This window comes from Diceros bicornis, chromosome 8 (assembly GCF_020826845.1).
Source record: "Diceros bicornis minor isolate mBicDic1 chromosome 8, mDicBic1.mat.cur, whole genome shotgun sequence".
In the NCBI taxonomy this organism is placed as follows: Eukaryota; Metazoa; Chordata; class Mammalia; order Perissodactyla; family Rhinocerotidae; genus Diceros; species Diceros bicornis.
Window position 1 is genome coordinate 3,744,451 of NC_080747.1, and position 23,270 is coordinate 3,767,720.

Consider the following 23,270-nt stretch of genomic DNA (forward strand, 5'->3'; position numbering starts at 1 on the left):
GGGGCTTGGAGAAATAAACTCTTACCCTGAATCCCACAGGCAGTAACGGGACCGCTGGGAGCCTGTAAGTAGGGGGCTGGGACTTGAACCCAGGGGTTGGGTGATTGAGCCTCCCCTCTGGACCTCCAGGTCTGCTGCCCAAGTGATGGGGTCCCAGGAGGCCAGTGCCTCCCATAGGGCCCGGGGCGGGGGGGGGGGGACCCCGGGTGAGAGGGGCAGGGGAACGACAGCAAGTAGAGGGTCGGAGAAGGCACGGACTCCCAGGGCCCTGTTCTCCCAGGCAGGTGGTGGACTGAGAATGACCCGGCCCGCGGGTCCCACCCCGCGTGGGGTGGCTGCAGGCCCAGGCCTGGGGCGGGTGGATGACCTCAGAGATCTGTCCTCGGGGTTACTGTGACGGCCCCTCCTGCTGCGTCCAGCACGGGTCATCTGTCTTCGTGTTTTCAATTACAGCGCTGCCTCCTCCGCTTTCCAGACCCAGCCCACAGAGCAGGCAGTTTGGGGTCAAGGTTAGAAGGCTTGTCAGCCCTTCTACTGGGACCTGCTCCTTGCCGCCCAGGAGCCTCCAGTTCTGGGAAGCTCTCTGCTGCCCCCTGGTGGGAGAGGCCTGGGGAGTCCTGCAGGCCGCCCCTGAGCAGGGTGGGGGCTCAGGTTCCCTGTAGCCCAGGACCAGAAGAAAGATGGATGGATGGAGGCCCCCGCCCTCCTCCCCGGCCTTTCCGGGCTCTGCCGCCTCTCCTGGGCGCAGAAGCAAACCCAGGACCAAATCAGGGCTCTGCCCCACCCGCCAGTCCCTCTCCAGGCCACAGTTTCCTTCTGTTAAACCAGGGTCTTGGGGGGAATGCGAGGTGACTGCCTCACGGGGACAGGGGATTTCTTGGGGAGATGAAATGCTTGGGTCTAGACGGAGGCGGTGGTTGCACAACGTTGTGAATGCACAAAAATGCCACTGAACTGTGCGCTTTAAATGATTAGTTTTATGTTATGTGAATTTCAATTCATTAACAAAATAAATTAAAGAAGAGGAGAAGCTCGGAATAGTGCCATGTGGGTGAGGACCACCCGGGATGCCCACGGCTTCTCTGCGCCTTGGCTTCTCTACCTGTAAATCGGGGAGAGGACCGATTCCCACCTTGGAGGGCCCGGGATTCGGGCCCTAGCTCGTTGCCGGGAGCGGGGTGGGGAGGGAGGGGGCAGGGCTGGGGCAGGCGGACCAGACAAGCTTTAAACACACTCGGCAGTGGACTCCACAAGGGGCTTCCTGAGGGCTGACCAGGGGCTGGGAGTGGGACCAGCCAGGCTGGGCCCAAGGACCCCCAGGTGGGGGGACACTTGAGCTACCTTCCCGTCTCTGTGGCTTTCTTGACACAGACAAGCGGTGGAGAGGGACAGGACAATGACGGGCTGGCACCTTCTTCCAGGACCCACCCTTGGGTGCTAATGGGGACACAGCCCTCCAGGCAGGCTGGCAGGGTGGTGTGATGGTCACTGCACTGGGCCTTGGAACTCTGCCCCCACCTACCTGCTGTGTGACCCTGGGCAAGGCATCTAGCCTCTCTGTGTCTCTGTTTCTCCAGCCATAAACAGGGATGAAACAGTCCCAACCTCGCAGGGCGGTTTGAGGGTTGAAGGCAGAGCCCAGGGCTGGACACATAGGCTCGGGGACGGGAGCTGATGCCCAGGGAATTGCACGACCGACTCCTGCTGCCAGGCAAGAGACTGGGCATTGAGGGGACTGACTTGCCCGAGGCCACACGGTGAGTGGCCAGCAGGGGGACCTGGCCTGGGTCTGCTGGGCTCACTGCCTTCCCGCTCATGCCTGAGGACGGGGTGCGGCAGCAGGGCGGGCCCCGGGGCCTGGACACAGGGCCTGGACACTCCCCAGGAGGCAGACCAGGGAAGGGGCCTTGCAGGCTCCAGGTTACTGCAAAGACATTTATTGCTATTTGACCCCTACTCTGTGCCTCCACTTCCAGAAAGTGAGCCACCCAGAGACACCGGGACAGACGGGAACCCACTCCCTGGACAGGGCCCTCAGGGCGGGTGGCCGGGGGCCAGCCAGGGCGCCCGCCCGCAGCCCTGCTCAGGGGCCAGGTTGATCCTGCGGATGTTGAGCTCAGTAGCGAAGGTTCTGGCCTTCTGGTAGAAGAAGAGGGACTTCTCGCGGTCGCGGAGGAAGTTGTGGTAGATGGTGGCCAGGCGCGAGTAGATCTTCATCTGCGCCTTCTTGTTGCCCAGGTCCACGGCCGCCGCCAGCGCCAGCTGGTAGTACCCGGCCGCGTCAAACGGGTCCTGGGGGGAGACAGGTGAGGGACTGGACCAGATTTTACCCCGACCCTGGAGGCAGGCGAGGTCTCACGGAGCCGTCTCCCCGCAGGCTGCTCCCCCCACCCCGCCCCTGCCCGTGGGCCCGGCTGCGCCCAGGGCCAGGGCCTCAGGCAGGCGGTGCGCTCCCCCAGGGTCCAGGCCTCCACGGAGCTGCCCGGGCCTCGGCTCCCGGCTCTCTCCCACCCCGGTGGCCTGAGAGGCGACGCCGGCTCCTGTACCCCTCGGACTCCGAGGTCTGCGTGGGCCTGGCCTGGCATTTCGGTGCCCCTCGGTCCCTCCTGTGCTCCGGACCTGCTGCAGCCCCCCTCTGGAGCAGGGCCTGTCCCCTCGTCCGCTCCAGCGGCCCCACCTCCCGAAGCCTCTCCCGCTCTGCCCGGGGCCCTCCTGGAGGACAGCAGCAGCTTTCCCCAGGGCTGCTCGGAGAGCCCCCTGCAGGGTCCATTCCAGCCCGGGGGCGCGACTCCCTCCACCCCGAGTCCACACTGAAGCCAGCCTGTCCGGGCCCCTCCACGGGCCAGGCCCAGCACAAAGCTCCTCGCAGATCTCGTCTCAGGATCCTCCCTGCAACTTTGACGGGCGCCACTCCCCGGACATCTGCTCCCATTTCAGACGCCTCTGCCTCACAGTCAACCTTCCAGGTCGGGATGCCCCCCACTCCCAGCCCCACTCCAGCCCCTCCCCAGGCCCCTCCCCTGACGCCAAGGTGACCCGAGGGACAGATGGAAAACCCGAACCTGCCCGCCCCTCCCCTGCTCCTGACGGCTCCCCAGCACAGAGGACAAGGTCCAAGTGCACCAGCCCTGGCTCCTTGCTGCGCCCAGGCGGGGCAATGACCCAGAAGAAAGTAAAAGCCGGCGCACACCCCCAGCCCCTACCAGGCGCTGACCCAGCGCGGGCGGGAGCCACGCTGATTCTGGGGCAGCACTGATCACAGGGACAACGGTGCTGTGGCAGAGGGAAGCCCAGCAGCCTGTGGGAGCCCCGGGCGGCACCTCACTCAGCCTGGGGTGGGATGGGAGGGCTTCCTGGAGGAGGGGGCATCGCGGCTAAACAGAGGGAATCAGCCAAAGTGGGTGGTTGGGGGTGGGAGGTGTGAGTGTGTGTGCATGTCGAACGTGTGCGTGTAGCAGCTAGTGGGTGGCAGACCCAGGATTCACACCCAAATCTGTGCTATTCCACGTCTCACTCTTTGGACTGTGACACACCACCCAGGCTAAAGATGACCCCTTCAGAGAGACCATCCACAAAGAGGCCCATGGACTCCCCACCCTAGGGCAGCACTCGCAGGACCCGGCCAGCCCCCCTGTCTCCTTTCTGTCCCTGTCCCGAGCAGGGGAGCCCCCGGCTCACATTCAGGGCGTGAAGGGTCCTCTCTCCTCCCGGGCACGTGGAGGAGGGTGTGAGGTTGGCAGTGGCCCCTGAGGGAGTTCCACGGCCCCGTCCCGGTAAAGGCAGGCCTGGTGCTGACAGAGCCGTCATGGCGGCTGTGGGCGGTGGCACAGCCTGGGAAGCCGGTTGGAAGGAGGCGGTGTTCTCTGCCCCTTGACCTCAGCCACCTGGGCCCGGGGACCTTGGCCCCTCAGCTGCAGCCCCGCCCTTTCCTTCCTCCCCGGTGACTGCAGAGACATAAGGCCTGTCCCGAGGGCCCCATCCCAGGGTCAGAGGTGAGTGAGCAAGCATCAGCCTGGGCATCAAATCAGGCACCTCGGGGCCTGGAGCTGCCCCTGGCCCGGCTCTCCCGCTCCCCCATCTTGGGCAAGTCCGTTCACCTCCCCAGCCTCTTTCCCCTTCTAGTGCAGAGCTGCTTGGTAATTTATCACAGGGAAGCTGGGGTGGTACAAGCTCCATGCGGCCCCATCCTCAGACCCCCCAGGGGTCAGGGGCACATGTCACGGATGGCAGAGGGCCCCGGGCATACACAGCTCAGGTGAGGTCGGCGCAGTCCTGCTCTGTCACCAGCCTCCATGGCCCCGTACACAAGGGAGGGCGGGCACTGACACAGAGCACGCAGGGTCCCAGGGTCAAAGTGTCCTGGGGTCCCGGGGTCCCAGGGTCCCAGGCACTGGAGCCCCACCTCACTGCTCCGAAGCCTCCTGTAATCAGCTGACCAGGCCTAGCCTCAGGCTCCTCCCTGTCCTGTGGGGCCCCAGCTCCTCCTGAGCAGCAGAGCATGTGGAGAGCCAACCACATAGAGCCCGGACAGCACAGAGCCTGGACCACACAGAGCCTGGACCACCAAGAGCACGGATCACACAGAGCCTGGACTATAAGAGCCTGGACTACGCAAAGCCTAGACTACGTAGAGCCTGGACCCTGCAGAGCCTGGACCGAGCAGAGCCTGGACCCTGCAGAGCCTGGACCACACAGAGCCTGGACCCTGCAGAGCCTGGACCGAGCAGAGCCTGGACCGAGCAGAGCCTGGACCACACAGAGCCTGGACCACACAGAGCCTGGACCCTGCAGAGCCTGGACCCTGCAGAGCCTGGACCCTGCAGAGCCTGGACCACACAGAGCCTGGACCACACAGAGCCTGGACCGAGCAGAGCCTGGACCCTGCAGAGCCTGGACTGCGGTGAGGCTCATTTGCCATGGTCACCACTGCCCACGGCTGTCCCAGAACAGTCTGGCTCTGACACAGTAGGTGGCCGCAGTGACCACTTTTGACCACCAGGTGTGGCCAGGCACAGCCAATGCCTCCCCAGACAGGGGGTGGGGGATACAGACCCGGTGGGGTCTTCCAGGGCTGCCCCAGCTCCCAGATGTCATTCAGTGGGGAGGAGGAGGGGAGAACTCAGCCCCTGGGCTGGGGCACCCTCACCCCTCAGCCAGCACCGAGCAGGGACACTGTGCAGGTGCAGTGCTAGACGCGGGTGGGGCAATGGGGGGCATCTGCCTGTGCAGGGGTGCAACGGAGGAGACATCTCCAGGTCCATGTCTGTGTCCCCTGCAGGGCTGGGAGATGGATGGAACAGAGGTCCCAGCTCCCGCCCCTCCAGCTGCAGCAGGACAGCGACTCTGCTAGGTGGCCTGGAGTGGTGTTCCTGGGGCTTGTCACACGCCATCCTTGGCCCCACATTCCCTCTCTGTGAAGTGGGGTGATAACTACGTGCCCCACCCAGATGACATGAGGGCTAAAGGTGTCTCGGGATTCCAGGAAGAAAGAGCTCTGCACAGATTCGCAGGCTTCCTGGAAGAGGTGCCAGATCTGGGCTGCACTTTGCAACGTGGGTCTCTGGGGATAATGGTGACCCCTCCCCTGCCCCTTGGAATGTCTTTATCCCCCTCCCACGTTTTTGGTGGCTAAGTCTTGCTTGACTGTCAAGACTCAGCTTAGCAGTCACCTCCTCCGGGAGGCCCCCCGACTACACTCCCTTTTGTTTGTCATTTACCCAATGACTGCCATCATCTGTTCACATATCTGCCTCCCCACTGACCGTGAGCTCTCGAGGGCAGGGCCTGGCCCATGGGGGAGCTCGGACAGTGTCTGCTGACCTCGCCTGCTCCTCACAGCCAGGCCTGGAGCCTGGGGGAGATCACTGGGGCCGACACTGGAGGAGCACGTGGACCCAGGCTCCGGGGTCCGGGTGCAGTCCCACCCCAAGGGTGAGGCAATGGCCCCCCACACCCCAAGCGCCCTGGTCCCCCACCTTCAGGTCGTAGAAGATGATGTCTCCAAGCACCAGGTACACCTTCACGTAGTATAGCGTCTCTTCGTCGAACTCCAGCGGCGAGGTGCAGAGCGACAGGGCCTTGAGGTAGAAGTGCTCAGCCAGCTCGCCATGGCCCAGCCGGTGGTGCAGGGTGGCCAGCCGGTGGTAGGCCACTCGCTCGTTCAGCCGGTCCCCTGGGCACACAGGGGAGGGGGCATTGTGAGGATACGGCTGCGTGGGTGGCTGGGGCACAGACCAGTCGGGAGCACCCATACCGACACCGTCTCAAGCCTCCAGCCACTCACTTCCCGGCTGGGACTCATTTCCCCATCTGTACAGTGACCTCATAGTGGCTGCTCCCCGGCCACCTGGGGGATACGGCAAAGTCATGGATTTGGATGCCCCAGCTCTGTGCCTACACATAGCCGCCTGGACCAGAGAGGTACCTCTGGTTCCTGGTTTTGGCTAGGAGACCCCAAAAGTCACGTGGTCTGTGCACTCGCAGGCACCAGGGCTCAGGTCAAGCTGTGGACACCACATGTGACCCTCACTGGTGCACCTTCAGCAGCCCCTCCACCCTATACTCGGCGAGTCGCCAGACTAGGCTGTCTCCAGGATCCTACCCCTACCAGGGCGGCAATGCAGGATCGGCACGTGAACCCCGCTGAGCACCTACTGTGTGCAGGGCCCTGGGCATGCAGCGCTGCCCGGCCCTCCCAGGGGATCCCTGTCTCTGGGGAAGACGGACGGCCTGGAACAGCACTGTCAGGTGCTGGGACAGACGAGTGCCGGCATCGAGGGACCGGCTTCTGGAAAGGGGACTGGGATTTCACCAGCCAGAGAACAGCAGGGGAGGCCGGGAGTGGGGAAGGGATGATGGGAAGGGAGGGCCCGCAGAGGGGCCGGTGGCCCAGCCTGGCACATTCAGGGCCCAGCGAGAAGCCTGGAGTATCCGGATGCAGGGAGCATTGCCCAGCCCTTGTGGTCGGCAAGGGAAAGAGGCAGAGGAAGCCACAGAGCTGGCAAAGAAAGTCCAGCCACGCAGCGAGCATGGCACTTCCCGAGAGACCCCCAACCGCCCCAGGGGCCGGGACGGGGCGGGCTCGCTGCTGACCTCAGCCCGCCTGCACGGGAGGGGCAGCCTGCAGACCGGGGGACCGACAGCCGTCCTGGGCCAGCCTGCCTTTAGCCTTTTGCCCCTGCCCTCCAGATCTCTTGGTGGGCAGGGGTGCGGGGGGCTCACCCAGGGAGATGCTGAGCGCCAGGGCCACGTGGGCGAACTCCAGGCCCTCCCGAGGCTCCTCCAGCTCGGCCAGCAGCGCCACCAGCTTGTTGCACAGCCGCAGCTCTGCCTCCTGGTTCCCTGTGGTCACGGCCAGCGGCAGTGCCCGGTCCTGCCCACACAGGCGGCGGCTCAGGCCTGCTGCTGCAGGCGCCAGCCCGGGCCCGGTACCCTCCTCAGAGCCCCGAACTGTGTTGGGAGCTTCCTGCTTCCCATCCCACTGGATCTTTACTCAGCCCTGTCCCCGATAGAAAGGTCAGCTCAGAGAGGTCGTGACACTTCCAGGGCCACTGGGTCGTGAGCAAGCTGGGGTGTGACCTGCAGCCTGTCTCTCTACATTGCATAACCTCAGACCAGCCCCTCCCCTCCGGGACAATGAGGGCCCGACCAGGAGGGTCAGTGCCCCTCAGTGCTCCCCAAATGCCCCGGGGCTGACAGGGGACAGGAGAAGCCGCCCTCCCTGGGAGGCACATCCTCCCACTGACACGCTGTGTGTCCTCTGACATGCCCCTGTGCCTCTCTGAGCCTCGGTCTGCTCATCTGTAAAATGGGGACAGGACCCTCATCCCAGGGTTGTCTGAGATCATCAGATCCTGATCCGCTGTAAGTCTCAAGCTGCCTCTGGCCTCAGATGGTCCTTCCTGTCTCTGTCTCTTCCAAGTGGGGGTGTGGGAGTCAAGATCATCCACCCGGAAAACCACCGGGAAACTAGGCGTGTGTGTGGAGCGGTCCTGCCCCCGGGTGGGAGGCATCTGCCCCACCATACCTGCTCCTCCACCATCTCGGGACACCCCCAGACCCCCCCCAGGCTCAACCCTCGGCGGCCGGCTCACCCGGTAGAAGGACACGGCTTTCTCTCGCTCCCAGCTCCCGTTGAAGAAGATGTCTCCGGCCGCCTCGAACAGCTCCAGCCCCAGGTTGGGGTCCCCCGTGTACAGGGCTGCGTTCTGTGCCACCTGGGGATGCAGAGACTCTCGTGAGACCCACAGTGCCCGCAGGACGAGGTGGCCCTGCCCACCGGTGGGGACCTCCCAGCCAGCCCCCTCCACTCACAAAGCAACGGGGCTTCTCAATCTCTTCCAAATCACATCATGTTTGGGAAAGCGTTTTGATAAACGTGTTTTTAAGGAGACATGCCATATGCTGCTGAAGCAGGACCTTCTGTGTGTCAGCTGAGTGGGCACAACGTTGCACATTTATTGAGCACCTGCTGTGTACTAACACGGTGGTGCAGGGCACTGTGAGGGGCACACCCCTGGCCCCCGGGAGCTCAGATTGTTGTGGAAGACGCTGTGCGGCTGGGGGTCCAGGGCAAGGGAGACACGGGCCCCTGGCAGGCAGCCGTGCTCCGCGTGGTTTCGGGGTGGGTGAGCGAGCGAGTGCGCGCGCCCGCGTCCTGGCACCTGGATGTACAGGTCCACCAGCTCGTTCTGCTGGAGGATGTAGTAGATTTTCCCTGCCTGCAGCCAGGCGCGTGCCTCCTCCTCCTTCTTCTGCAGGTCGATGAAGACCCCCAGGCTGCGCTTGGTGTAGTCGAGCGCGGATTTGTAGGCCCTGGAATAAGTGCGGACGGTCAGAACCACACTCCCGGGCCGGCCGCCGCGGGCGGGTCGACCCGGCTCCTCTCACTGTGGGTCTGGTGACGGTGGCCCTGCGACATCGGGAGCGGGAGCAGACCCTGCCCATCCCAGGCTGACGAGCAGGGAGAGCAGGAGGCACACACAGCACGGCTTGTGCAGCAAAGATCAGGAGTCTCCTTGGAGGAAACGGCCATGTGGCCACGAGGAGCGCGCTATCCCGCCTCTGCCCACCTCTGCCCGCCTGCCCACACACGGGCACACGGCCTCTCTAGACACAGGAGGAAACATCAGCACTGGGCAGAAATTCAGAGATTACCTAGGCCAGTGGTTCTCAGTCTCCAGCGTGCATCAGAATACCCAGAGGGCTGCTAGATGCAGATTGCTGGGCCCTGCTCCCAGGGTTTCTGACTCAGCAGGTGTGGGGTGGGGCCTGAGAATGTGCATTTCCAACACGCTCCCAGGTGTTGTGGAAGCTGCTGGTCCGGGGACCCCACTTTGAGAAGCATTGATCTAGGGCACTGGCCCATCTGTCCTGCTAAGAAACCGAGGTCCAAGGGTGAGGGGTGGAGGCCAAGACTGGCCATTTCCCAAGTCTTTGTGGAATTTGGGCTCCTCCCTCTCTCTCAAAGCATCCCTACATTGCAGGGAGGTGTTATTATTTTTCTGGGCCCCATGGGCTGCAGGGCCCAGCCATCTGTTACCCTACCTGCTGGGGATGCTCAGTGTGGGCTTCACAGGGAACACGGGACCCTGAAGCCCTGCCCCAGGGGAAGCAGGTGGGACAACCAGCTCTGTGTCCTGTGGACAAGGATGCTCGGGGCACACGTGGCTGCTGTCCTCACATCTGAGGGGACAGACGAGGACCTGATGGCCCTGGCTCAGAGCTGGGCCAGCGGGAAAAGACGCAGGGCATGCAGAGGTCAGCTTACAAAAGGCACCACGGCAGGAAGAACAGCCCAGAAATGCACGCTTAGCCTCCCCTGGGGATGAGACACCTGTCGGGGAGGCGTGTGTGTGGAGACTGGAGGACACGGGCCGTGGGACTCGCGTCATGCGCATCGGCTAGGATGACTCCCAGACCTGTCAGCTCAGAGCCTGTCTGGTGCTAAGGAAGGAAATGGTCTCCGAGGAGGGGCTTCCCCTGGACAGGGGCCCAGCACCCTGCGGAACTGGCCGTCACCGCTCGGTGCCCGGGGTCAGGGGCCCAGCACCCTCACCACCCCTTCCAGCCCTGCGGAGCCAGCCCTCACCGCTCGGTGCCCAGGGTCAGGTAGAGCCGGCTGATGGTTTCCAGGAGCTGCCCCTCCAGTGCCTTGTTGGCCGCCCTGCGGGCCAGTGAGAGCTGGAACTCGAGGTAGACGACACATTGGGCCTCATTGGGCATGACTGTACTGTAGAAGTGACACAGCCGCTGGACGGCAAGCAGCTGGCCTTGTGGGGGAGACAAAAGGAAGAAGTCACCATCACATCACAGTGACGTTTGCAGGGTTCAGAGGCCCCCGCTGTGTGCCTGCCTCTTCCACGCCTCTGTGAGCTGGGTCATCTTGGTGGGGAACTGAGCCCGACCTGCACACTGTGATGGGGCCAGGCGGGGCGCCTTGTAGATGCTTGAGAGATGACACCAATCATTTTTACATCCCCCAGGGCTGGAGGTCCTGGCCAAGCTCTCCCATCACACCAGGCTGCCTGTTTCTGCTTCACAAAGCTCCTCCCAGCCAACAGGGGCCGCCTTCACATTGGGCTGACGTGGCAGGGAACACTGGCATCCCCATGTTGCAGACGGGCAAACTGAGTCCTAAGCTGAGTACCGAGTCCAGAGCAGACATCAAATCTGTTTCTGGCATTCCAGAGCCAACGCTCCCTCATGAAGCCCCCCTCCAAACCCACAGCCTTACTTGCCTCTCCTGAAACCAGGGGGCTGGGAGCGGTTGAGAGCTTTCACTGTTAAAAATGATCTGGAGATCAACAAGGGAAGAGAAGTTTGAACAACAGCGTCAACGAACTGGACCTAACAGACGCTGCCCAACAACAGCAGAACACACGCTCTTCTCAAGCGCCCATGGAACATTCTCCAGGACAGACCAGAGAGTGGATCACAGAACAATTCTCATGAACGTAAAAGGATTGAAATCATACGAAGTGTGTTCTCCAGCTACCATGGAACGAAATCAGAAATCAATAACAGAAGGAAGTTTGGGAGATTCACAAATACGTGGAAATTAGCAACATACTTCTAACTAGCCAGTGGGCCAAAGAAGAAATCACAAAGGTAACTAGAAGATATTTTGAGATGAGTGGAAATAAAAGCAACACATTCCAAAACATACAGGACGCAGAGAAAGCAGCGCTTAGAGGGACTTTAGAGCTGTAAATGCCTACATTGAAAAAGAAGAAAAATTTCAAATCAAAAACTTAAGCTTCCACCTTAACAAACTAAAAAAAGAGGAGTTAACTAGACCCAAAGCAAGCAAAAGGAAGGAATAATAAGGATTCAAACAGAAATGATAGAATAATAAAATAGAGAACAGAAAAACAATAGAGAAAAATCAATAAAACCGAATGATGGTTCTTTGAAAAAGATTAGTAAAATTGACCAAGAGAAAAAGAAAGATGCAGATTATTAAAATCATAAGTGAAAGAGAAGACATTAATATCCATCCTACAGAAATAAAAGGATTAGAGGAGAATGGTATGAATGATTATATACCAATAAATTAGATAACCTAGCTGAAATGGACAAATCCTAGAAAGACACAAACTACCCAGATGGACTGAAAAATGACCCAGAGCAGCGCAGGTGGCCGTGGAGTGTCACCCCAGCCCTCAGTCAAATGGGGGAGAGGAGAACAGTGTGACCCCCTGGGTCCCCTAGCTTGCTATTCCCAAGTCTGAATCCCCCGGCACCCTGAGGGGCCTCACAGGAAATGTCTGAGAGGCCCAGAGGGGGCCACGTGCCGCTGGTGAGCACCACTGGGACCTGCCTGAGGCCACAGGGCAGGCCTGGGGACCTGGCTCTTGCTCTTCCTGGAGTCTAGAGGGTCCACTTCCAGCCTCAGTGAGCGTTCTCCATCCCTCAACGGCTCCCCAATGCCCTCAGAAAAATGGCAAACCACAACCTGGGTTCCCTGGCCCTCGCCTACCCCCACAGCTGAAATTCTCACCACCCACCACCTGACCCACCCACTCCAAACTTAGCACCTCCATGTGTGACCCAGCTCACTCATCCCAGGGCCTTTGCACAGGCTGCACCTTCACCCCATGCACAGCTAAACCCTCCTCAAACCTCAGGTCCCAGACTAAACAGACCTCCCTGACCCATAAGTTGGGGCCAGGAGCCGCCTGTCATCACGCTGAGCACCCCCTTTTGTGGCTCCTGTGACCTGGGCATCTGTTTCCCACCCTTGGCTGCCAGCCTCCAGCAAGGACCAGTTGGGTTCCGTTTGCGGGTGGAGCCCCGCCCAGAGCCTGGCGTACCCGCACAACAAGCTGCTGTGAGTGGAGCTCGCTGCTCTGCGGCCCCGGGGAACCACCCACCCCGGCGCCCTCCGTGCAGCCTGGAGTGTCTGGTGTGCAGGAATGTGGGGAGAGGCCACGGAGGTGGCAGCTAAAGTGACCAGTGGCCAGGGCCCACGAGGCCCCTCTCGGCTCAGCTGCCCCCAGCTGGCCTGGGCGACGTCCAGGGCGACCCACTGCCTGTTTGCCTGTGAGACTTTCTGTGCACAGATCAGGACATCCCGGGCAAAGCGGGACTAGTTGGTTGCCCCGGTTACGTCTGGCCCCGCGTGGGAGCACCCTCAGTGGTGCCTGCAAACATCTGCTGGTTTCCATTACTCAGCGTTCTCCACGGTGGAAAACAACTGCTCGCCTCTGAATCGCAAACCCCAGGTGTCTCTGAGCAAAGACGGAAAGAAAACATGGTTTCCTTCCAGGAAGCCGTGCGCCCGGGCATAGAGCCAGGAGGTGCAGGGCCGGAACTAGGCGGGACACTTACTCTCCAGGTGGTCCGTCTCCATGGCAACCAGAAAGGCCCACTCATAGTAGCACTTGCCCTGGCGGGCGAGGGCCCCGAGGGTGCACAGGTGGCCGAGCCGCAGGAGCACCCGGCTGAAGTCCCGGCCACACTCCCCGCAGGGCAGCTGTGAGAAGAGCTTCACGGCCTCTAGGAGGTAGTGCTGGGCCAGCCCGCGGGCGCCAGCGTGCAGGCACAGAGCCCCGAAGTTGGCCAGGACCACTGCCTGGTTCCGCAGCTGGCCCAGGGCCCGGGCCGCGCGCAGGGCACGGTAGTAGCCCTCGGCCGCCTGCCGGGTCCTGCCCGTCCTCTTTAGGGCGATGGCCGCCATGTTGGTGATCACGCCCTGCTGGTCCTCGCTGGCCACTGCCGCGTCCAGGACAGACTCCAGGATGTCCAGGGCCACCGAGCTCTGCCCCTGAAGCACGTGCAACCAGGCGAGGGCCACCAGGCGGTCCACGACCAGGCAGCCGCCGGTCTCAGCGTCGGCTTCTGCCGCCTGTGTCATGAGGGAGATGGCCCTGACGTGCTGCCCGTGGTGGCTGTGCAGCTGGGCCAGGCTGGCACAGAGGGGGCCGCGCAGCACACGCCCCGGGCCCGAGGCCCGGGAGGCCAGCGCCCGCCGGAGGTAGTGGGCGATCTGGGAGGGGAGGCGGGGGTGTTGGGGGGTGTTCCGCAGGACCAGGTCCACGCTCCTGAGCCAGCTGCCCAGCGAGCCCCGAGCTCGCAGCGAGGCCACCTTGACGCAGCTCAGCGCCAGGTGTGGCAGGCACTTCCGGCTGTAGACGTCCGCCAGGAGCAGGTAGCAGTCCGCGGGCCACGAGGCGTCCGGGGACCCCAAGGCCTCGTGCAAAAGCAGCAGCCTCTCCAGGAAGGGCAGGGCCTCCTCGGGCTGCTTGAGGCGGGCGTGGTGCCTGGCCAGCAGGAAGCAGGCCCGGGCCTCGGCCTGTGGGCTCTGGCAGCGGATGGCCCTGCGCAGAGCGTGTCTCAGGAGCTCGGCCTCGGCCTCGGTGCTGCAGACGGGGCTGGGCGTCCCCAGGAGCAGGGCCGAAGCTTTGGGCACCAGCTGTGCGCACTTCTCCCTGTTCTTCTGCTTTAGGTGGACGGTGGCCAGGTTGGCATACACGGCCACCACCAGGAAGAGGTCGCCGAAGCGGCCCCCCAGGGCCCCCAGGGCTTCCTCGAAGTACACCCGGGCCTGGGACAGCTTGACCTTCCGCACGCACAGCCGCCCCAGGAGGAAGCAGAGCCTGGCGAGGGCCATGGAGAGGCCAGCCTTCTTGGCTGCCCCCCGGGCCTGCGCCAGGAGCCCAGCCAGCACCTCCTCGTCGGTGCAGCCGCAGAACATGCTGCTCAGGCCCGGCAGGGAGAGGTCATACAGGCCACGGAAGCAGGCCTTGTGCTCAGGTGCGTCCAGGAACAGCAGCAGGGAGCCCAGGGCCTCCATGTCGGCCCAGTCCTCCCCGGCGTCCAGGTGGAAAGAGGGCTCCTCAGTGTCCGGCGAGCTCCTACCACAGGATGCCGTGTGGAGACCCCAGAACTCTGGCTCCTTGGGGCAGCCCTGGCAGGACTTGCATTGTTCTAAAACATTCTTCACCTTCTGCAGGGTCTCACGTGGCTCTGGGTTCAGGCAAGGCAGAGGCATTTCTGCAAGTCACCAAAACCCCCAGATGGATTAGAGTCTGACGTGAGTCCAGGCTCAGCCAGGGGCGGGGACGTCCCTCCCCGAGCACTGTGCAGATGTCACCTCCCCTACTGGCTGCCCTGAGCATCTGAGGTTTACATGGAATGCCAAGCGCCATGCTTGGCACGTGGGAACTTGGTCACTCTGGTTACGGGGAGAATACAGATCAGTCTGGCCAGCTAAACAAACACCCGCCTCTTCTTCTTCTTCCCCTTTGGAAGGCACAGTTCCAGGCGACCTTACATGTCACAGCTCAGTGATCACTCTGGGCTGCCTTTCCCTTCAGAAAGAAGCAAAGCCTGCTAATGGGACATGTCTACATTCACTGCTACCACTGCCTCGTCTGACTGTGACAGCACCCGGGGCTCTCCAGCCAGGTGCGGGAATCCCACGACACCATCAATAGCCAGTCAGAGCTATTGATCGGCCTGAGCTCAAAAGCCCCCCACAGAATTGATCAAACCAGCCACGGCGGAGGAACGTGATGCTGTGTCCATCTGCCTAGCTCTGACCTGGGGACCATTCCCAACAGGAAAGACTGGGAATGGCTCCCAGACCCCCGGTCTCCACCCTCATCTTGGCTGGTTTGAGAATCTGAGGCCTGCGGTTACAAAAGAGTCAAAAAAACGGTGCTGGAGAGTCTGGGGGCACCCGTGCTGTCCACGATGCCCTGCTCCCCGACTGTTGGCTTTGGATGGAGTCCGTCCCAAAGGCACGTCCAGCATCGAGGAGCAAACAAGCTACATTTCCTTCTGGAAAAGCATGAGCCTAAAAGGAGTTTGTTTGGAAGGAAAGAAGCAGAGTCTGGAGTTTCTCCTGTTTCAAGCTCACATGTAAACATGTGCAGAGCTGTCTCCATTAGTCTGTAAAGGCTGGGAATTAAAAAATTAAACATGGTTTAGCAGCGAAGTTCCGACGTGACCTACGTCAGACCAGCTAAGAAGACGCCTCCTCCAGGCCGGGCTCCAGCTCTTACACTGGCCTCCCAACCCTGGAGGGGCCTGTGCTCCAGGAACTGGGCAGGATGTGAAATTCTCCGGGGGGCAAGCCTGCAGCGTCCTTCCCCGGCCCCACTTAGCAGAGGGTCGGGGAGGAGGAAGGGCCCTGAACAGCCCTGTGGGCCCCGAGGCAGGTTCCAGGCTTCCTCTCTCAGCCTCCTCACCCACATCCCAAAGTGGCCCCTCCGTGTTTGTGCTTAGAGATCCCATCCCCAGGGAATCCCAAAGGGTCCTCGGGCATTCTCGTCCCCAGGATCTCCCCGATGCAGATCATCTGCAGGGGGAAGGCAGAAGAGGAGTGAAGGCAGAAGGAGGGGGTCTCCCAGAACCAGCCCCCCAGGGGAAGGAGCACATCCTTGAGGGCTTCTCCAATGTAAGGCTCCAAATTCAGCAGCCCCCCCAGCCCCCTCACCTCTCCAAAGCTGAGCATGGGGCGAATTTCAGCTGCTTTCGGTTGTGTGAAAGGAACCCAGGGCCAAGCATGGGCTCAGGCAATGGAGGGGATGCTCTACCCTAGCTGGGGACAGTGCAGGAGGGCCAGCACGGGCTCGGGCAATAGAGGGGACACTCTACCCTAGCTGTGGACAGTGCAAGGGGGCCACGCATGGGCTCGGGCAATGGAGGGGATGCTCTACCCTAGCTGGGGACAGTGCAGGAGGGCCAGCATGGGCTCAGGCAATTGAGCGGACGCTCTACCCTAGCTGTGGACAGTGCAAGGGGGCCAGGCATGGGCTCGGGCAATGGAGGGGATGCTCTACCCTAGCTGGGGACAGTGCAGGAGGGCTAGGCATGGGCTCAGGCAATGGAGGGGACACTCTACCTTAGGGAGACAGTGCAGGAGGGCTGGCACATTTGCTGGAGACCCACGGCCCCAGGGGAGGGGAGCTTCATCTCCCCTCACCCAACCTCCCCTCCAGGGCGGACTCCCTACTCCCCACCCTCCCCAGAGAAGAGTGAAGCCTCTGCCCAGCGTCCTCCCATTAAGGCCCAGCCCTGTGACCAGAGGAGCCGCGGGCCGTGCGGGAAGAACTTACCGTGTTCTTCTGGCTGCTCAAACTCAGCTTCTTCCAATCGGTCTGAAAAAGGAGAGAGGAGAAGCGTCACCCTCCAGCCAGCGCCCTCTATCGCCATGTCGGCGGGCCCACCGGTGGAGGGCCGGGAAGTCGGGTCTTCCAGAGTCTGCCCCTACCCTCCCCACTCCCACGAGAAGGTCGGCTTCTGCTGCCACCCCTCTGGGAAAAGTGACACGCTCCCTGCTCAGTGCTTTGCACTGCGGCCCTCAGAGAGATCCTGTCCCAAGTTCAGGGGTGTTGAGGTGAAAAGGGAACAGCATTATCTTTAGGAGGCGGCAGCCCTGGGGTCCAGCCCTGGCCCCCTGTGGCCAAGCAACCCAGGCAGACCCCGGGGGCCCTGGCTCCTTATCCTTGATGGGGAGAAAGGTCACTCTTACACAGGCTGTCACAGTGGGCAGAGGGTCAGGTCCGAGCAGGGCCCCACCAGTGTTGGTGGACACAGAACCAGGCCCACACGCTCTCCCCCGCCCTAGCGGAGCAGAGGGTCATAGGCTGGCGCCCGGAGGCCACGGGGAAAAGCCTTCGCTAAGTCCCCATCCTCAGACAGCAGGGAGCCTCAGCGCCACTTATCTGCGCCTCCCTGGCCCCTTGCCTGCTCCTCTCCCTGTGTCTGGCCTGTCTGTAGCCCCTCCGGCCCGAAGGCAGCGACAGCACCTGTGGGAGGAGCTTTACTTGCCCAGCGGCCGGCACTCACTACTGTCGACTGACGGAGGAAGCAGAGCATCCCCCAAGGGAAGGGGGCACTGGTGTGAAGGGTGGACGGAAGCCTTAACTAGTCCACGCTCCACTGAGCAGACGGCGAAATCTTACAGACCCGGCGTGGACGAGGCAGGGTGAGGCAGCGGCTTCACAGGGCCAATGGAATACCCGCGGGGTCAACCCCACGGGAAAGCAGTCTAGCTTCACACCCTTCGTCGTCCCCCAGGACTCTGCCCCAGAACACTGGCCTGAATAACCGGCTGCGGGTGCGATCTGCTGCAGGTCCTCCGGCCCCCCGGCAGCCCCGCCCACAGCCCCGCCCACACCTACCCAGGCTGTACACCGAGCAGACGTCGGTGCTGGACGTCCTCCTCAGTAGCTGCCTGGCCTCCTCCTCAGAAAAGTGGTCTTCGTTGCTGAAGAACGACCTCTCCTCCTCGCTGAGAAAGATCGCATTTTCCAACCTGGAAAAAGAAAGTACTTTATTTAAGATGGCATGTTTCCAAAGTAAACATTTCACAGTCAGACACATCTCCACTCCCTCATTTGACAGACGGTCCCTGCGCACCTACTCTGTGCCAGCAGTGAAAACAACGACATAACGAATAAAAACAAACTAGATCCTGCCCTCAGGGGTGCCTTGTCTGGCCAGAGGCAGACGCCTGGGAGCAGGAACGGCTGCGACAGGCACAGCGGGTCACAGCAGCCTGGGAGGATGAGCTCCTGGGCAGGCTCCAAAGCCCCACCTCAAATGTCCCCTTTCCCTGTGAGGCCGGCGGTGACAGCTGCAGGCAGAATCGATCCCTCCACACTGTGAGAGGTTCCTCATTCATCCTCTGCCGGTGCTTCCCACAGCGCCCAACATGAACACAGGGCACCCGTGTGCTCAGTAAAGCCGGGGAGAGGAAAACAGGAAGGGGCAGAGGTAGGGAAGGAGAGGGGGAGCGGGGAGGCAATTTCTGCTTACAGGACTAAGACCAGCATAATAGAGAACTTTGAAATGTCTTTGGAACCTAGAGGGAGCTATTTTGAGAAGTCAAAGACAACCTCAGAGCAGCTGGTGGGATTCGACATTTGACAGAACAACAGGCTTGTATTCTTCAAAATGTCAGAGTCGAACAACACAGACACTGAGGAACTGTTTCAGGTTAAGGAGACGCGACTGAAGACACAGGACGACTGGTAACGTGGTCTGGACTTTTCTTTGGCTGTAGAGGGCTTACTGGGACACTGGCAAAATCTGAGTAAGGTCTGCAGGTAACAGCATTAACGTTACTTCCCTGATTTTGACACATGTGCTGGGGTTGTGTAAGTGGATGCTCTGGTTGGAGGAAACACATAGCGCATTGTTTAGGGGCAAAAGGGCATCGTGTTTGCAACTTACTCTCAAAGGGTTTAGAAAAAGGATAGACGTAAAAGAGAAAAAAGGAGAAAGCAAATGTCACAACGTGTTGACACGTGGGCAGCCTGGGTGAAGGGTATACAGGAACTCTGTGCTTGTCTTGCAACTTTTCCCTATGTCTGAAATTATGTCAAAATACAGTTAAAAAGAAAAAAGAATAGCTCTAGGTTGTTCATTAAACAAAAGATCAAAACCCAAGGTCTAAGATAGGAAAGATGTTCAGGAAACATTTGTTGAGTGAATGAGGGAAGTTGTTAGGGCTTCTCCAGCTGTAATCAGGACCACTGGTACCCGGCCCTGTCACCCTTCTGGGTTAAGGGTGGGGAACAGACTAGCTCACCCACAGCAATTCCAGCTCAGACCCTTGGTAAGTTTAGGACATGTTTACCTCACATGCACCCTGGCCATCTGTCGAGAAGTTGTGATCTCCCTGGAGATGGGGGAAATTGTCTAGACCAAGGATCCCCAGAGAGTGTTCCACAGAACACCAGCTAATAGGGTTTGTGAGAAAAGGATTCTGGAGCTCAAGTAAGTGTGGGAAACACATTTCAACATGAAAAAGAAACGTTTCCGACTTCTGGGTGCCTTCCTGGTGCTAGGAGTCCCTGCAGACCACCAGCCGGGGCACGTGGAGCGCACTTCCCCACCACGTGAGCACCATGGTTTGTGGTGGAGGCTGGGAGGGGACACACTTTGGGAAACCTGCGCTATCTGCCCCTCTTAGCATCCGGACCCAGCCAGCTTCAACCTGCTTCTGGTGAACAGTTGCAAGAGGCACTGCAGAGAGACGCCTAAATGAGGGAGCAAAACGACCGGTGGACGCGTCGTGATGCCAAAGCGGCCTCTGAGATTTGGTCTGGGAAGCGTTGGTCTGTCGCAGTGCCAGACGAGAATGAGACCGGGCGTCAGGGCTGGAGGGACATTTGTGGACATTCGCAGGAGGTGAGTTCTGGGGTCTGGTGCTGGAAAAGACCCGGGAAAGGGTCTTTTCTACACACCAACATTCTGGGGCTCCTTGACTGAGGCCTTAATAACGAAAGGTCAAGAACATAGCTGTGCTCGATGCCCTCTCTTTCAAGGCCCCCTGCTGCTGCCCAGGGCTGGGCCGTGGGGACACGGAAGTGACCAGACAGCCCTCGCTCAGAATTCCTGGATGGGGATGGGGCAGGCACATCATCAGCGGGGCGTGGGGACTCACACGGGGAAAGGAGCAGGGCCGGGGAGAGCGTCCCCGGGGGTGAGCCCTTGGAGATGGGACTTGGGGGCCAGTGAGAGCCCCCAGGAAAATGGGAGGGATGAAGGACATCTTATGTAGGGGGTGCACGTTAACCCAGAGTCATTCCAGAAGGGGTGAGCCAACTCGCACAGCTGGACTCAGGGTGAGCTGATGGCGAGTGGTGGCCCTTAAAATCGGGAGTCACCAGGGCCTGAGCCATGGGGGCCTTGAAGGCCAGGCCCAGAAGGTTTGAAGGACTCTATGAAGGGGAGTGGCATGGTGTACTGGGTTGAAGAGTGTCCCCCAAAATTCATGACAACTCGGAACCTCAGAATACGGTAACCTTATTTGAAAAAGGGTCTTTGCAGACGTAGTTAGTTAAGTTAATATGAAGTCATACTGGAGTACAGTGGGCCTTACGCCCAATGACTGATATCCTCACAGGAAGAGGAGGGACACACAGACACAGGGAGGAGGCCACGTGAAGACGGAGGCAGAGGCTGGGGTGATGCGGCCTCAAACCCAGCAACGTCTGGAGCCCCCAGAAGCTGAAGAGAGAAGGAAGGACTCTCCCCGAGAGCCCCGGAGGGAGCTCAGCCCTGTTGACACCTTGATTTGAACTCTGGCCTCCAGGCTGTGAGAGAATCAATGTCTGTTGTTTGAAGCCCCAGTCTGGGGCGCTCTGTCATAGCAGACACGGGACACTGGTGCACACGGACAGCTCTGTGTTTCTGAGAACAACCCCTGGCAGCGCTCGGAGGAAGGATGGGAGGGTCCAGATGGGAAGCTGAAGTTGGCCTTGGGGACAAGGGGATGGCAGCCTGGGCTAGGCCCAGCCCTGGGGACGGCGGTGGGAGCAGACTCACTGATGACGAGGTGGAGGGTCAGGGGCAGCCGTCCAGGACAATGTCCAGGTCTGTCCCCTAGGAATCTGGTGAACGGCGGCAGGGTTCCCACGGGACAGAGGGGCGGGCTCAGGAAAGGGGGGCCTCAGCCACTCACTCAGACACTTGGCCCTGCACACTGACGAGACTCGTCCGCACAAACCCGACCTCGCCCGAGGCCGCGTGCCGGCCCACGCACCAGGGCAGGCCAGGCACCTGGGCGCCGAGGATCTCGATGAGGTCGCCGCTGCGGAAGGTCATCTCTTCGGGCCCCGAGCCCTGGCAGTCGGCCACCGCCGAGGCCAGGCCCATGGCTGCAGGAAGGAGGCCACAAGTCAGGGCCTGGGGGTTGGGGGCCGGGATGGGGGCCACGGTGGGCAGGTGGGCAGCCCTCAGCCGCCTGGTTGGTGTCCCCAGCCAGGGAACACGCTGTCCTGCTATGGAATTCATCTAGTGTCTGTCGGGGTTGCAATGACGCTTGGCCACCGACACGAGGGGCTGGACATCTACACAGTCCTCAGAGGGGGCACTTTATCCCCATGCTGAGGATGAAAAACTGAGTCCCAGAGGCGTTAATTAACGTGGCCCAGGGCCATTGGCCTCCAAGGCCAGGGGTCTTTCCTCCGTCCCACACAGGCGAGGCCAGGTCAGGGCCCACGAGGGTGAATGCAGCTGTAAGCATAAGTCCCACCCGTCCCTCCTCCCATGGGACCTCATGTCCATTTAACAGGTGCAAGGTCATCCCAACACTAGCCAGCCTGGGGCAGAGCCAAAAGCACTGGACTGGGAGCCCAAGCTCTTTGCAAAAGCAGAGCTACGCCTCCCAGTCCTCCATAAGTGCACGTGGCAAATTCAGCCGGAGCCTGGCCAGTCCCGTCCAAGGGTCCTCTGAGGTGCTTAGTGTGGTGCCAGAAAGAGAGTAATGACTGAGAAAGTGCCTGTTGAATGGTCTGTGGAAGCTATACTCAGGAGCTCCTTGGAGGCAAGGTGACCAGAGACCCTGGCCCAGCTTGGCTGTGTGCTGTGTGAGTTTGGACCAGTCAGTGGACCTCGCTGAGCCTCAGTTATCACCTCATGAACTGGAGATGATTCTAGCTACCTCTTCTGGTTGGGGAGGAATCAAGGTGAGTGTAGAAGCTTCCAGAATGTTGGTGCCTGGCCCTCCTCCCCCACCTCTTTCCCAGGGGAGAAAGGCCAGTGGAAACATTTACCCATCAGCTGGATGTCTGGTGTCACAGGCCCATCCATGGAGTCATCAACCGGGTCCCAGGGGACCCTAAGAGCCCACCTGGTGTGGGATGAGAGAGGATTTCAGATTTGGGGCAGATTGAAACTCGGTGCAAACTGGACCAGTCAGCAGCCCCCAGGGACCCATGCAGATTACACAACCTGCCCCCACTACACACACACACACACACACACACACACACACGCTTGCCCAGGTGTGCAGTCTTCAAGCTCAGGTGTGTGGCCCTGGCTCCACGGAGCCCCATGCCCCCCAGCCCCGGTGCCTTCTGCCCTTCCTCAGGCTGGCGTCCTTGGGCACCTCCCTCCAGTACCCAGGGAGAGAAGCTGAGCCACCGCCTGTTATTTCATGGACACTGAACATCAGGAGATAGAGTTTCTCTCTTTGCTTTGACTACCAGGAAGCTCCAAGCCAAGTTTATGCCCTACATTCAGCACACAAGCAGGAGCTGACATGTTACCTGTCCTCACCTTCCCCAGGCTTTCTCTGCCTTGGTTATTATTTGCACAGATTCCCATCTGCCTCCTTACTATGGGCACACATTATGTAGCTCCCTCAAAAGCTTTTCAGAATGAGCCAGAATACGAAGCAAGAGCTCCATGCCGCACATCCCTGTGCCTTCTTATCCCGGGACAGCCCTGCCAGGGGGACGTCAGTGTCCTGTCATGCAGGTGGCAGCCCGGAGACCCAGAGAGCTGGACTGACACGCCACGGCCACAGCCTGGGAGGCCGCAGACGGGACTGTGGCCAGGTCTGTCTGGGGCTCCATCCATGACCCGTGGCCTACGGGTGGACCAGGGTTGGGGGAGCCACTGAGAGGCCCTGCAGTGCACAGGATGGGCAGGAAGCAGAGAAACAAAACAGGTCGGTACCTACTGATGAAACGGAATCAGAGGTTCTGGAGCTGCCACCATCGCCGCCACCTCCTCGGGGGATGTGCTGGGACTGAGGGCCGTAGAGCCCACTGCTGGGGCCGCCTCTCCCTGGGGACCCCCTGAAGCCCGCCTGGGGGGCCGGGGGCCCCTCCCTGCATCCTGGGGGCCAGTTGTTGCTCTCACATGGTGGTCAGCACACAGGACAAAGAAAGGCCCTTCAAAGCGACAGAGGGTGGTCACTGAGCATGGCTGGACACAGGGCAGCTGTAGCTCTGCCGGGCAGGACCCACCCACCCCCCACCCGGGATGCTCATGTGACGGTGGCACCTGCAGTCATCCTCCAC

The 23,270-nt window shown here is 60.8% G+C and overlaps 1 protein-coding gene across 4 annotated transcripts in view; it reads right to left on the reverse strand.

Moving 5' to 3' along the window:
* Positions 1-957: 957 nt before the first annotated feature.
* Positions 958-23,270, reverse strand: part of SH3TC1 (SH3 domain and tetratricopeptide repeats 1) — a 55,796-nt gene continuing 33,483 nt past the window's right edge. For all 4 annotated transcript variants that reach the window (XM_058546652.1, XM_058546654.1, XM_058546653.1 and 1 more), the window contains 12 exons: positions 22,928-23,141; positions 22,017-22,093; positions 20,924-21,119; positions 17,634-17,767; positions 16,566-16,607; positions 12,832-14,496; positions 10,091-10,271; positions 8,664-8,814; positions 8,094-8,216; positions 7,222-7,372; positions 5,976-6,172; positions 958-2,292 (listed from right to left, as the gene is read on the reverse strand). In XM_058546652.1, the coding sequence (XP_058402635.1) occupies positions 2,035-2,292; positions 5,976-6,172; positions 7,222-7,372; positions 8,094-8,216; positions 8,664-8,814; positions 10,091-10,271; positions 12,832-14,496; positions 16,566-16,607; positions 17,634-17,767; positions 20,924-21,119; positions 22,017-22,093; positions 22,928-23,141 (3,389 nt within the window). In that variant the 3' untranslated portion in view covers positions 958-2,034. The remainder of the gene's footprint in view (positions 2,293-5,975; positions 6,173-7,221; positions 7,373-8,093; positions 8,217-8,663; positions 8,815-10,090; positions 10,272-12,831; positions 14,497-16,565; positions 16,608-17,633; positions 17,768-20,923; positions 21,120-22,016; positions 22,094-22,927; positions 23,142-23,270) is intronic.